At 33.5% G+C, this 14,100-nt stretch overlaps 1 protein-coding gene across 1 annotated transcript; it reads right to left on the bottom strand.

The window, feature by feature from the left end:
• Positions 1-10,222: 10,222 nt before the first annotated feature.
• On the bottom strand, positions 10,223-13,346 carry LOC105210915 (uncharacterized). The gene is made up of 2 exons (XM_011182118.2): positions 13,135-13,346; positions 10,223-11,217 (listed from the first exon to the last, which is right to left on the bottom strand). The coding sequence occupies exons 1-2, from the start codon at positions 13,249-13,251 to the stop codon at positions 10,309-10,311; spliced, it is 1,026 nt and encodes a 341-aa protein (XP_011180420.1). The 5' UTR covers positions 13,252-13,346; the 3' UTR covers positions 10,223-10,308.
• Positions 13,347-14,100: the final 754 nt, after the last annotated feature.

Below are 14,100 nucleotides of genomic sequence, written 5' to 3' on the forward strand. Positions count from 1 at the left end.
AATATATGTACTATATATATATAATATATGTATGTATGTAATGAGATTAAGCTTAATACAAAAAATGAGCAGCGGAGAAATGTGCATAATACTAGTATTTATAATAATACTCATCGAACAACAAAAACAACACGAACACACTTGTAAACACTAGAGAAATAACTACATACATGAGCAATAAAATAAATTAAAATTAAAATTAATGTTAAAAAAATTTTTGCAAATTTAAAAAAAAATTTCAAATTTTGTTTATAAAAAAATTTAATTTGCAAACATTAAAAAAATTTCAAATTTTCGCCAAAATCATTTCATAAATTTATGTACAGTGAGGCTAACTGCTGTATGTATGTGAACACTTTAAAGTTAAAACAAATATTTTATTAACAATTTCATTATTTCATTTACGTGATTGCATAACCGAAAACATATACAGTATCCGACAAAATTATGGATACCTCAACACATTTTTTACTATTTTTTGAATATTTCTTGATTTGAATTTGCCAAAAAGTGTTATCGAATCCCGCCAATTTTTGGTAAGATACTAATTTGGAGTAATGGGAGCAAGCTTTAATTAAAAAATACGAAAGGCAGTCAAAAAGTTTTGACGAAAGAGTCATGAGAGGCTCCACAGTAAGCACATCCAAGGCACCATTAAATTCGGAGGAGGAAATGTTTTAGTTTGGGGTTGCTGTAGCTACAGTGATCTATCAAATCTGGTATTAATCGAAAGCAAATGACTGGAGAGTCCTACGGAGTGATACTGAGTACAAAATTAGAGAGTTGGAAAGAAAGTTATGAAAGAATATTTCGATCAAAAATCGATAGAGCTCCTACTGTGGCCTGACATAAATCCTATTAAGTATTTATAACAATATTTGAATAATAAGCTCATCCGATATTCTTGTCGTCCCAATAAATGAGACATTTTAAATAGTTTGAAGGACTCCTGGGAAAACATACCACAATGACTTTTTCTGAAAAAGTTAGACATCATGTCTCAAAGTCTTTTGACTGTAATTAACGCTAAAGTGTGGCAACACTAAAAACTGAAGCTCTATTTAGAAGCTAACCTTTTATTATATAGCGGTATCCACACTTTTGTCGTTGTTAAATATTTGTCTTTTTCAGATGATCGCGTGTTTTGCAAAAAAATAGTTCAAATGTGCAATATATAAATATAAATTTTTAATGCAATTGCCCATAGGCAAAATAGATCAATTTGGTGTTTACATTCCTAGGGTATACAAATTTTTGTCGGACACTGTATTGTTGTTGATATTTTAATATACTGTTGCTTATGAATTTTTTTAAGTTTTTTGTATAATGTATTTTTATTTCAAACAAATTCATAAAAAAATTCCAAAAAAAAATATATATATTTACATATCATCAGTTCACTGCAGTATTTTTTTATAAACTAAATTATATACAATTAAAATAATATTCAATTTAATTTCCACTCATGCACACTGTGTTATGCAAATGTTTGTATTCCGCCATTAATTGCAAATTTAATATTTAATATTTAATATGCTTTTTATTAATGCATACTTTTTTAACGTGCTTTAAGCTATTCAGTGATTTCTAAACTGTTGTGTGATATAATTATTTCCAAATTTTTAAGTTTTTATATTAAACTTCTATAATTAAAAGTTTCTTTTTTAAATTGTAATAACAATAATATACTGAATTCAATAAGCAATATAACGGTACTACACTGACCATATCTTCGACTTAGTGAAATTATAATATAGAGGCAGGTTCTGTAATTCACTTCCGTGAGAAATTCAAGCAAATTCACTTTCAATCCGTTATTTGGTATATTTAGTGTACTGAATTTCGATTTTACTTATCAAATGCCACATTTTTTTTAATTCTTACTTTCACTCGGATTGCAGAAACTGCCTGTTACTTTTTTTTAAGAAAGTGAGGTTACCAGAAGGTCTCGTATTTATTAATTTTTAATGAATTTCATTCTCAGTAGTCGGAAAATTAGTTTACTTATAAAAAAGAAGAAGGGTTCAATTAGGAGTTTCACTTGTTATTCGAAAATTCGAGACAAGTAGACTTAACCTAACTAATGGTTACGTAAACTACCGCTCGGATGCAAAGTTATCTAATTACAATTAATTTTGGTGCTAAAATATTTCACCAAGCTGTATTGAGTTCGATGGCTGTTAAACCAAAAGAAAACATTATTAGACTATTGAGGACCGTTCTTTGTAATGCCAAAAAATGTAGGCCCTCACTTAAGTTTAAGAATCGACAAAGCGCCTAGAACCTACCACAAATCTGCGGAGTTTTTTATACTTCTCTATCGCGAGGATGCCCAAAAAAAGTGAGATTCAAGGTATTTTTGCTTAGGTCTCAAAAAGGCGGTGCATTCCAAAAAGAAATGTCGGTAATATTCTACCACATCCTCCTCCAAGCAGCTTCTGCAGCTAGCATCCGGTAAAATTGTAGTTTGATCGCGTGAATCCGATGAGACAATGGCCAGTTAGAAGCCCTATGACTAAGGAAAGATTGGTCATACTGAGTGCGAAGAGTTCCATTTGCCACTTGCGATTTACTTTGTGTCAGAAGCATCTAGCGACAGAACAGGTGCTAGTGACTGTCCAGCAGTTGCTCAGTTCAGCTGAGACCCCTTCAACCAGAAGTTAATTGCAAAAGTATAGTGGTGGTGAGCCTACTTTTTCTCATACCACTGCAGGTGAGACCGATGTGCCTAGCCAAGCAAGCTCATCAGCTTTGCAATTTCCTTTGATTCCGCTGTGGCAGGCACCCAAACTAGTCTGCTTGCGAAGTGCTCCAATGCAACTGATAGCGCATAGTCAGTGAGCTCAAGCCTAGTAACGCTGTTCTACTATACGAATCCGCTTATGGCAGCCACAGTAAATTGTGTGGTTACATATACAAAATACGAAAATTTCAGCGTTATAATTTCATATACGAGAAACTAATTCGAAACAGTCTGCGGTAGTTCTAACCTAGGTGCCTCACAATGTGTATCTTATATTTTTGGGATCGCTAAATCCGAATCCGAGATCCATTCAACAAAAAAACTATATGGCGGACAGCGTTCTGAAAAATACCTCGGGCGCGCTTGAAACACGCTACTCGTGGGTTTTCGGGATCGCTGATTACAATTTTGACATTACCTTTCGGAAATTCAAAATGGCGGACCAATAATCTATTTATTTTTAAAATGTGTCCGCCATATTGTGTTTTTTGTGGTTATGTCAAAACCATGAACTGATCGGGTTAAATGGACCTCGGATTCTGAGCTGATATGGTTAAATGGATTTCGAATTCGGATTCAGCGATCCCTAAAACATAATGGACACATACTAAGATCCCAGATCAGGAATAAAAATAATTTTTGTGTGACTATGTAGGACCCATATCTTTAGCCTTAATATATATATATATTTCACTTCAATTATATTCAATAAATTTAATTAGAACTTCATTTTGCCATCAAAAGTGGTACATATATGCGTGCATTCTAATTTATAATGAGGTCTTTATAATGAGTAATAGTTTAAGCTCTATGTACTTGGTATACTCCAAAATAAAATGTGTGTAGTATGTTGAAAATAATTTAAATTTATAGTTAATTATTGTAATGAAAATACTCACACATTTGTATACACACATACAAACTTACTAACGGAAGTATTTTTATCGAATTCGTAAGCTACTAAACACGCCTTTACACATAAACACACCACTCACCACGCGCATATTAAACACACCCAACCAAATTGCATTGCATTGAAAACGTTTAGAACAACGCCAGTCATACATAAAAGCAAAAAACAAAAAAAAAAACTATTATTAACAAGTAATTAATAAAATCTACTTAAATAAATGATAAATAAATGCAAAAACAAAAAGTTTAATTAAAAGGCGCGGCTTTGAAGTCGTCGAATTTGAAAGTGCAAGAATTTTTGCAAAACAACAACAACAACAACAATGTTACAGCCGATTACTGAGCATATTAGAGAACAATGTGTTGAATTCAATAACGCTAAGTACATGTGTTTAACACACTTTATACATAGACATACATATATGCGTGCAAGCTAATTATGTATATACATACATACATTTGTGGGTGTACACAAAGCAAAAGCAAAAGCAAAAATAAAAAATAAATAAAAAATATATGAAAAATAAATATTTTTAATTTAATAATTAGTTATTTACTAAAAGTACTTAATATACCAAAGAGGAAATTGAAATTAATGTAAGCACACACACACACTCACAGCCACATAAACATATAATAAACACATTGAATTTGAGTACACACAATACGAAGAGATTAATAAAATACATATATTTAATAAACTTGAAATTTATGTAGATATATTAACTAATTTTAAAAAATTGAAATAAATTTAAATAAATCTATAAACGAAATGATAATAAAAAAACAAAAGAGCAAAAGGAAAAAATAAATAAATAAAAATAAAAAATTAAAAACCAAAAACTTCAAGAAACAACAAACACTAGCCGACAAAAACAAAAAACAAAAAAAAAAAACCAAAAAATACAATAAACAAACGAAAACTAAGCAAAAATTGTAAAAGAATTATCTAATTAAGTAATGAGTATAAAAGCAAGAAGTTATTAAGCCTAAAGTATAATTATTTCAATATGAAATAGTAAAAAACAAAAACAAATCATTAACTAATTATGTATGTAGACATGAAGGCAGCCGGAAAGCGTAGCTCAGCAGTGATGCTAAGCAATAAAAAAAGAAAACAAAACAAATGCAAAAGCAAACAAATGTAAAACAAAAATGTTTAGCGCGAAAGCAGTACTATGATAAACCGTTAATGGTGTAAACGGTAAAATACATACATATATTAAAATTCTTCACTACATTTAGATAAAAAAAATTATTGAAAATTTATTTAATTACAAAAGTGTGCTGTTTGCGTTAGTAAATGAAAGCGAATTATATACCGTATTAATAACTATTGCAAAAACTTCACACACACACACACACAGTTGTTGTGCGTAATGCCAACAACACAATGATGATGATCTAAATACAAAAAAAAAAACACCATAACGTCACGTTCTTTAAGTTAACACCCATTTCTAGGCATTAACTAGGCAATCATATAATGTATTCTGCCATATGAATTAAAATATTTAAAAAAAAAAACACAAAAACAAAAAAATACAGCACCCACATAGCAACAACGAGTATGCATTAATAATATAAAATTATAAATAAAATATTATAAATAAAAAATTAAATAATAAAATAAATTATAAAATATAAAACATTAAAAAAGTAAAAAAATAATAAAAATATAAAATTAAATAAAAAAAATAAATTATAAAAAAAATAAAATTAAAAAGATAATATAAAGTATAAAAAAATAAAATTAAATAAAAAAATAAATTATAAAAAATATAAAATAAAAAAATTAAATAAATTATAAAAAATAAAATAAATTAATAAAAAATTAAAAACAAAATAAATGAATGACCTGAAAACAGTAAACTTTTACATGAAACAGCGCAACGGCCTTGCACCTGTGTTGACAGCGACAGCAATGACTTCAAAAAGCGCGAAGACGCAATGTTAATATGTAACATAACTGCAGCAGCGCCTGTTGATGCGCTGTTAATTAACAGTTGCGCATTTTCTGTGATCTCTTAGCAGCTTAAAATTCGCTGTCATTCGCATGCATGCTGTAATGCAATGCAAAATTTCAACAAAAAGTGCGTGAATAGATGACTGTCGTGCTCTGTTCGCGGTACGCTTTATTCGTGTGTGGCTCATTTTTCATTCGTGTTTGTTTCAGGGAACGTTAAGAGACTTTCGTTTTATTTCGATGTAATTCGATTATTGTATCTAGATCCAAGAAGTGAGTACATTTTAATTCCTTAAGAGGGTCTTCCTATATGGCGGCCTGTTTTTTAGTGAGTTTTTAGAATTTTTTTTCTACGACCAGTAAATAGGCAGAGCCTTGAGTTTATTATCATTTATTAACATATATTTCGACCATATAAATATAAATTTTAACCTAAAAATATTGTTCTGAACATCCCCGCCTCAAAAAAATGGTCTCGCACTTCCTCCACAATTCCGACTGATTCCGGATCTTACCGGATGCTAGCTGTAGAAGCTGCATGGAGGAGGATGAGATGGAATCGTCTCATCACTTTATTCTGGAATGTCCCGCCTTTGCGAGATCAAGAAAGAGATCTCTTGGCTCTCACTTTTTGGAGCAGGCTCTTTGTCGACTCTTAATTTTGTTAATCTAAGGTTGATCCAGGCTTTACAAAGGACTATATTTTAAAGTCTACGTGTGTTTTTCCATTAGGGAAACAGCCTTGCAACCTAACCTAACCTAACCTAACCGGCTGATTGGTTTTTTCGGAAACAAAAATAAGTTGCGTTGTTTTAATTTGTAAGCTTAAATGCATGGATTGGACTATTACCAAATGAATATATCAAAAATATAACATTTGAGGAAAAAAATTGCGTAGTGTTAAGGGGGTTAGATAGAGGCCAATCTCGGATAAAAAAAAATACTTTTTTTTACGTAAAGTACGTTGAGAATCCGCAATGTATTATACGATTGGTAAAATGGTGAAAAAAACGGTCTCGTTTAATACAATATAGTTTTGAAGCAATCTCGGGTTAGCCAACTCTGGACACAGTAAAACATTAAACGTGTTTTTGTCGAAAAAATTATTGAAATCAGACGACGATGATACCCAGAAACTATTACATGTATTCACCAGAAATTACAATTGTGGTCCATTTGGGACTTCTTGAAACTGGAGATTCCAAATATTGGTCGCCATTTTGTATCAATATTTCAATATTAAAATTTCTTTTTATGCTCAAATACCTTTTTTTATAGCTTGAAAAAGAAAATTGTTGTAAATTATTGCTGTAAATTACCCCGAGAATAAATTGCCGAAGTTGGATCGTTTTCGCTCTCTAAACAAACCTAACCCCTTGAGATCTGTTCAGGTTTATATGAAATTTTAAGCAATTTTTCAATAATTCATAATAATTAGTTAATTTCGCTCTTAATTCGACTTAAGTAACGCTTTCATATAAGCTCAGGTTTATAGCCGAATTAAAAGCATTCGTCAAGCGCGTTGCATTCTCAATTTCAGTAGGCATGTAGGTATTGTGGATATCGATCGCCGCACCTAGGCCTTAGGAGTCCCACTGTGAAACCACAGGTACTGAAATCCTCTCACAATACAATGTCCTCCTTGAACGACTAAGTGACCTTGATAAAATTAATTAATTAAAAAAGTTTTAACTTTGCAACTTTCGAGATATCGTCGAAGGCACCGCGATCGATAGTTGACATTCTTTTTCTATACATATAAAGCTTTGCATCCGCAAAGAAGATGTTCTACAGTTTCTTCTTCTGCAATTTCTAGACAGCTTCTGCAGTAATCATTGCATGGGGTCCCTAATCTGCAGACATGTCTACCAATCAAACAGTGTCCCTACCAGAGTTCTTATATTGTTCCTTTTTAATTTCAACAATCTGCAGTTGCGGCTCATATTCCATTCAGGTCTCGTTTGTCTGCTTGTTGAGCAAGTCTCAGCCAACTCTATGCCATGTTTGTCCCACTAGAACTCCTATCAGAGTTCTTATATCGTTTCTTTTAAATTTCAACAATCGACAATCGAAGTATCAGCCAATTATAGGTCATATTTGTCGATTAGGTGTTTACATGTCGCCAAAAGCATGTATATTCCCTCCTTATCGGGTTCTAATTGTAACGTGGTGTCAAATCTGGCAAGTTTATCTGCTTCACAATTACCTGGAATATCGCTGTGTTCTGGAACCCATCGCAGATTGATCGTAAAATAGGAAGCTAGTTCTGCTAACAGCTCAAGACATTCCTTCATCAACTTCGACACCTTTTAGTTCAGCAAAAATTTTATTTTTTTTTACAAATTTTGCTACGTTAATGATAACGTTAATAACTGACGTAACATTAAACGAAATGTAACGCGTAGCAGCGAACAGCATAACAGCGCATGTGTCTAATTAAAGCAAGCAACAGAGGCTGCCAAAAACAAACAGTTATAATAAAATTAAATAATTAAATAATAATAATAATAATAATATGCAAAAATTCTAAATGAACGTATGTGTTTTTAAAAGCTAACATGAAATTAATTACCACTGTTATTCTAATGTACTTCGTTGGTTTTCGCAAACATTTCCAATTACATATATTGCTAATTTTCAGTAATCAATATTTATGTATGCATACAACGACTTTCCCACAAACTAAAAACCAGCTTACATTATATTTATGAATTCAATTTTACTCTTTTCTAATTGTTTTGAATTCCAACAGTATTACTTATGTTGCTAAAATATAGAAAGTTGAACAAGTGACGAGCGCATAATTGTTTATCTCCATGAAATAATAACAAATAATGCAGAACACCCAAAAAAAAAACTTTTGAAAAAACTATTATTGTCATTTGGAAAATAGTAGTTGAAATGAACTCAATGAAAATAATGGAGAAAATCATGTTGTTGATAAGTTTAACAATATTTTGTTATTGAATTCTGAAGAAATTGTTATTTTCTAGTAAATAAGTCTGTAAAGCTCCGCTTGTAGAAGAAATCAATAAATAAATTAAATACAAAAAACCAAAAATAATACAACTCAAGAATTATTACTTTCGGCGTTGCGGAATAACTATGTATAGGGTGATCCAAGTAGGGGTACTTTTTTCAATAGCACTTTTTGACAGATCACAGATCACACGACGTGAGTCAATTTATGGTTAACGTAATCGGTCCATTGAGAATACTATGCGCAATACCATCATCCATCTTGAGACCCATTATATTAGATTATATTCGACCGAATATAGCACGTCCATCATTAAGTGAAGAAAGTATATCAGCCCTAGCTGAATGCGTACACGAAGACCGTGGAGAGTCGACTTGGCATTTTACGACGAGATCTTAAATTGAAAGCGTACAAAATACAACTTGCGTAAGAACTGAAGCCGCTCGACCTTCCCAAAGGACATCGATTCGCTCTTTGGACGCTTGAGAAATTCCAAGAAGGTCCAATGTTTTCGAGCCAAATTCTGTTTAGCGCTGAGGCCTATTTCTGGCTCAATGAATATGTAAACAATCAAAGTTGCAGCATTTGGGATAAATAACATAATAAAGAGATTCAAGAGCTGCCATTTCAACCAGAAAAAAAGGTTTGATGTAGTTTGTGGGCCCGTGGAATCAACGGTCCACATTTCTGAAAAACTGATGCCGGTGAGAACGTAATGCCGACCATTATCACTCCATGATATCCAACTATATGATGCATGAAATTGAAACTCGAGATCTCGGCGACATTTGTTTTCAAACGGCGCCACTTCCGACGCATCGTCTCAATCAATGGATTTATTGGGAGAACACTACGGTCAGCAGATAATTTCTCTTTTCGGTCCGGTCGACTGGTCACCAACGGTGATACCACACCGTTAGAATTTTTCCTGAGGGGATATGTAAAGTCTAAAGTCTATGCAGACAATCCCGCTTCGATTCAGGCCTTGGAGCAAAACAACACGCGTCTCATTTGCCAGTTACCGATCTCAATGCTCGAACGAATCATCGAAAATTGGACTCAACTGATGGACCACCTGAGACGTAGTCGCGTCCAACATTTGAAAGAGATAATATAAAAAAAATAAATGCCAAAGAATGTTCTTTCGAGGGATAATAAACATTCCCCATTAAATTTGAATTGTATGGGTTTTTTTCTTTAAAAAGTAGGGAACCTCGAAATGGATCTTCCTTTGTTAGGCATATCGGGGCTGGGGGAAGGGCTAACCTTTTACTTAGGGCTAACCTGTTACTTTTTATTATCAGAAAATATTCAGATACTTGATTAAAATTATATTTATTCTAAAAATTAAACTTTATTATCAATTATAATATGAACACTCTCACTTCTCATATGAGGTAACTACGGTCTTGATAAGCTTTAGTCGGAATCCGATCATTTTAGTAACAAAAGAGGTTTCAACTAAGTTGGAGCTAGTGAAATTTGTTTATTAAACCTATAAAGACCTTGATTAGGCTTAAGAAATAGTCTTATTAGATACATACATACCATTTAACGACCGATTAAAATCTTAACAAGTTTGGAACATTCAATATGAATTTAAAAAAACATATAGTTCATATAGAGTTTGTTAAATAATTTAATTGAATTAATATTATAAATACATTTAATAAAAGTTTTACAGTTGTTTAATATGAAACGTCTCGCTTATGGTGCAAATCCAGTTGGGAACAAAGCTACCCTGGTTAATGGCTTGGACGAATCACGTAATATACGAATATAGCCATCTTCACCCCAAGTAGTGCCAAATGAGTTAAGTACCAACCAGTAATTTAAACCTGTTTTTGCATCCGCACCGTAGCCCATAACTGTCATGTAGTGGGAACCGCCTTTCGTATGTGGTTGTTGGAAAATGCCCGACTTGTAGTGCATAAAATCAAAGGAAGTCGGATCGTATTCGATGACTACGGGGAATTGTGCCGACACATACTGCATTATAGTATCATCATCTGGATTATTGATCTGCGAATACGAGGCCACAGTGACGGGTGTGCTTGCCGGATTTGTTGGCGGTATACACATCTCTTGTGTTGTTAGCCAATTTTTATTTTCATAATCAGTTTCTGTATACAATGGTTGTTGATATTTGACAAGATATTCGAAAGCGGTTTGCGCTACTTGCCTCGTACAACCGATGCCAGCACCAGCGCAATCGATTAAATTCTGCGCTGACAGACGCGCAGTCGACATTGTTTCACTTGCGGCATACACTTCAACGGCCTTGGCTGTAGCATAAGCCCAGCCGCTATTACAAACAGTACCCTGATCTTCTACTTGTATGTCCAACTGTAGATCTGTTATAAAATCGAATGTGGGTGAGGCAGTTTGTACTGCTGGCGGATCGGTGGCTGTGGTCGTCGTTGGTGGTGGCGTAGTTTTCGGAAATAAAGCGCTGAAATGTATCAAACGCATGTCGGTGAACTGATTTTCACCTAATGTGTAAGTGAATCGTTGTGGATCCCTATTCGCTTTCGAGTTGTGCGAATTTATCAATTTTGTATTATAGTTGTAATAGTATTTTGGATATGGAGCATCCTTTTTTCCAGGAAAAGTCGACTGGAATAATAAATATAACAAAATAAAAAATATAATAATAATCAAGTAAGGATGTGCTAAGTTTGGTTGAAACCAAATAGTTTATACTCTCGCAATTTGTTTTATTTAATTTTATTAAGATAGCATACAATTCGTGCCGTATATTCGACATTAAGTCCAGTCGGAATAACGAAAATCATTTTAAAGGGTTTTCAATAAGGACGCTTCTAAAGTAGACCGATAGGGACAAGAAAACGACGTCATATTTTTGCCCGCTCTTTTGACATTTCGCTTCAGTAAGGTTTGCCATTTCATCGTGAAAAGATATACGATCTAACAACGAGTCGAAATTATTAAAATTTACTAGCGAAATTCGGAGCACTACGTCTAATTTATGGTCGGCTCATTTCTAGTTGAAGAGCTTCGCTAATAAGCGAAATATGCCTTATTGGTCTGGCAGCAATCCACACAATTTCCATGAGTCACCATTGTATCCCGAAAAAACTACGGTTTGGTGCGGTTTATGGGCCGGTGGCGTCATTGGACCGTACTTCTTCCGTGAAGAACAATACCGGCACATTACTGTGAATGGTAATCGCTACCGCTCAATAATAATCGAATATTTTTCACCCGAATTGGATGGTATGGACTTGGACAATATGTGGTTCTAACAGGACGGCGCCGCAAGCCACACTGCGAATGTCACAATCGATTTATTGAAAACCAAGTTTCGTGAAGGTGTTATCCCACAAATCTTGGCCTATTCAATTGGTCGCCTCGGTGGTGTGATTTGACACTGTTAGACTTTTTCCTGTGTGGCTACGTCAAGTCTATGGTCTATGCCAACGAGCCAGCGACGATTGATGAACTTCGTACGAATATCGAACGTGATATTGCAGCAGTATCGGCCCATTTATGCTTCAAAAATTGGTTTCAGCGTCGAGTTTCATAAATAATGGTATCGAAAGAAGAATTTCATTGATATCCCAAGCCGTTTTATAAGCGCACATACTGAAAAACTCTTTATATAATTTCGTCACCAATCCACATTATATCCAAGACTATACCCACTTAACTTTTCTTACATAAAAACTAATATATACATATGCATGTTTTAAAACCTACCGGAACTTGAAAATCTAATATTAGGTACAAGGGAGCTAAGGTAAGTACAGACTCAAGTTAATCCATATTTTATACAGAATCACATTAGTATAAGGGAAATATACCTTGTGAAGTTCTATAGAATAGCAGAGAGGTTTCCAGATAATTTCGGGAAACAATTAACCATAGCCACTAAGGTCCTCATGTTTGATGTCTGGGACCTTGAAAATTTACTGTCCGATTTGTACAATTAGATGAGAACTCCAATGCTGAAGAAGTTGTATACCAATATATTCACTGATGCTTGATTTTTATATTGTAATGTAAACGATTTAGAAATAACTGAAATATGTTATAAGAGAAGTAGGTATGATTGTGAAGCGATTTCGTCCATTTCCAAGCCGTAACAAAATTTCCATCTGTATCCATACCAAATTCCTCAGGGTGCCAAGAATCGACCGACCGAGACCGAGTCTCATTAAAATATCTTGATTTTTGCTTTCTACACAATTTTAGTTGTTCAAATGGAGCAAGATTAACTCGTATTTTAATAAAGTGAGAAAGACCAATATATTTGAAGTTATATAAGGGATGAAAAAGGTTTATAGCAAAATCCGGGTTTCTCATATGCTGATCTCTTTCTATTGAACGTGATCACTTCATATTCGTTAGTACACGTATTGGTAAGTATTTTATGAAGACGGATGTATTCGATTCATCGAATGCGTTTCAACCAAACTCTTGCGTATTTAGTCCTATATTTATTTTTATTTTTTATGCACTTTCTAAACGCTTAAAGATTCTTATTGCTTCGTATTACACTTCTTCACTCACAATATAACTTAGCCAGTCATTCGAATGTGTCGTTGGCACATTAATCGAATCACCAGATTCGAAGCTTAAAATCGTTGTAAGCAGCAGCACTGCACATAGCTCCTTTGCACCGTACATCCTTAAAGGACAGTTCACTTGAAACGAAATTTAAATATTAAGCAATAAACCAGACATCCAATATAGGAGATGTCTGCACACGACTAATGGAGAAAATCTCCTCAACTACCATTTTTATAGCGAAGAAAAGAATTCTGAGTGAAATTTCTAACACACCTCAATATTTGATTAACATACATACGAAAGAAATGTCTGTCGGTATGTATGTATGTGCATACAAACACTTGCGAACTACTAAGTGAAAATAAGTAGATAACGGTGCTAATCTGAGCGCATAAATGCATAAACACACATACACATACATGTATGTATGGATACGCGTCTGTATGTATGTTTGTGTTTTGTAGCATTTTGTGTCTTCTTCAAAGGTAAACATTGAACTTTCGGCGCTGTGGTTCTAATCTATTTTGCCATTGAAATCACAACATTTCTGTTGTAAAATTTTATTGGAGTTCGCGTTAGTTTGCATTGTTAATTATGACATTGACACAACTTTTTATGTCAACAAAACCGCCCATATGCGTGTGTGTATGTATGTATGAAGGCGTATGCACGTGTGCCTAAAAGAGGGTATGTGATGATGATGATAAATATATATGTATGTGCTGCCACAAAAATTGGTTTGTATTCTTTGCTCGTTTTAAAATATTATTATTTTTTATACTCTCGCAACAAAAGTTGCTAAGAGAGTATTATAGTTTTGTTCACTTAACGGTTGGTAGTAAGTCCTAAAACGAAACGAGTTAGATATAGGGTTATATATTTCAAAATGATCAGGGTGGAGAGAAGAGTTAGTCTGAGTAGACATGTTCCTTGGGACCGTGAGAGGGTTGCTTTCGAAAAATCGGG

This window comes from Zeugodacus cucurbitae, chromosome 6 (assembly GCF_028554725.1).
Source record: "Zeugodacus cucurbitae isolate PBARC_wt_2022May chromosome 6, idZeuCucr1.2, whole genome shotgun sequence".
NCBI lineage: Eukaryota > Metazoa > Arthropoda > Insecta > Diptera > Tephritidae > Zeugodacus > Zeugodacus cucurbitae.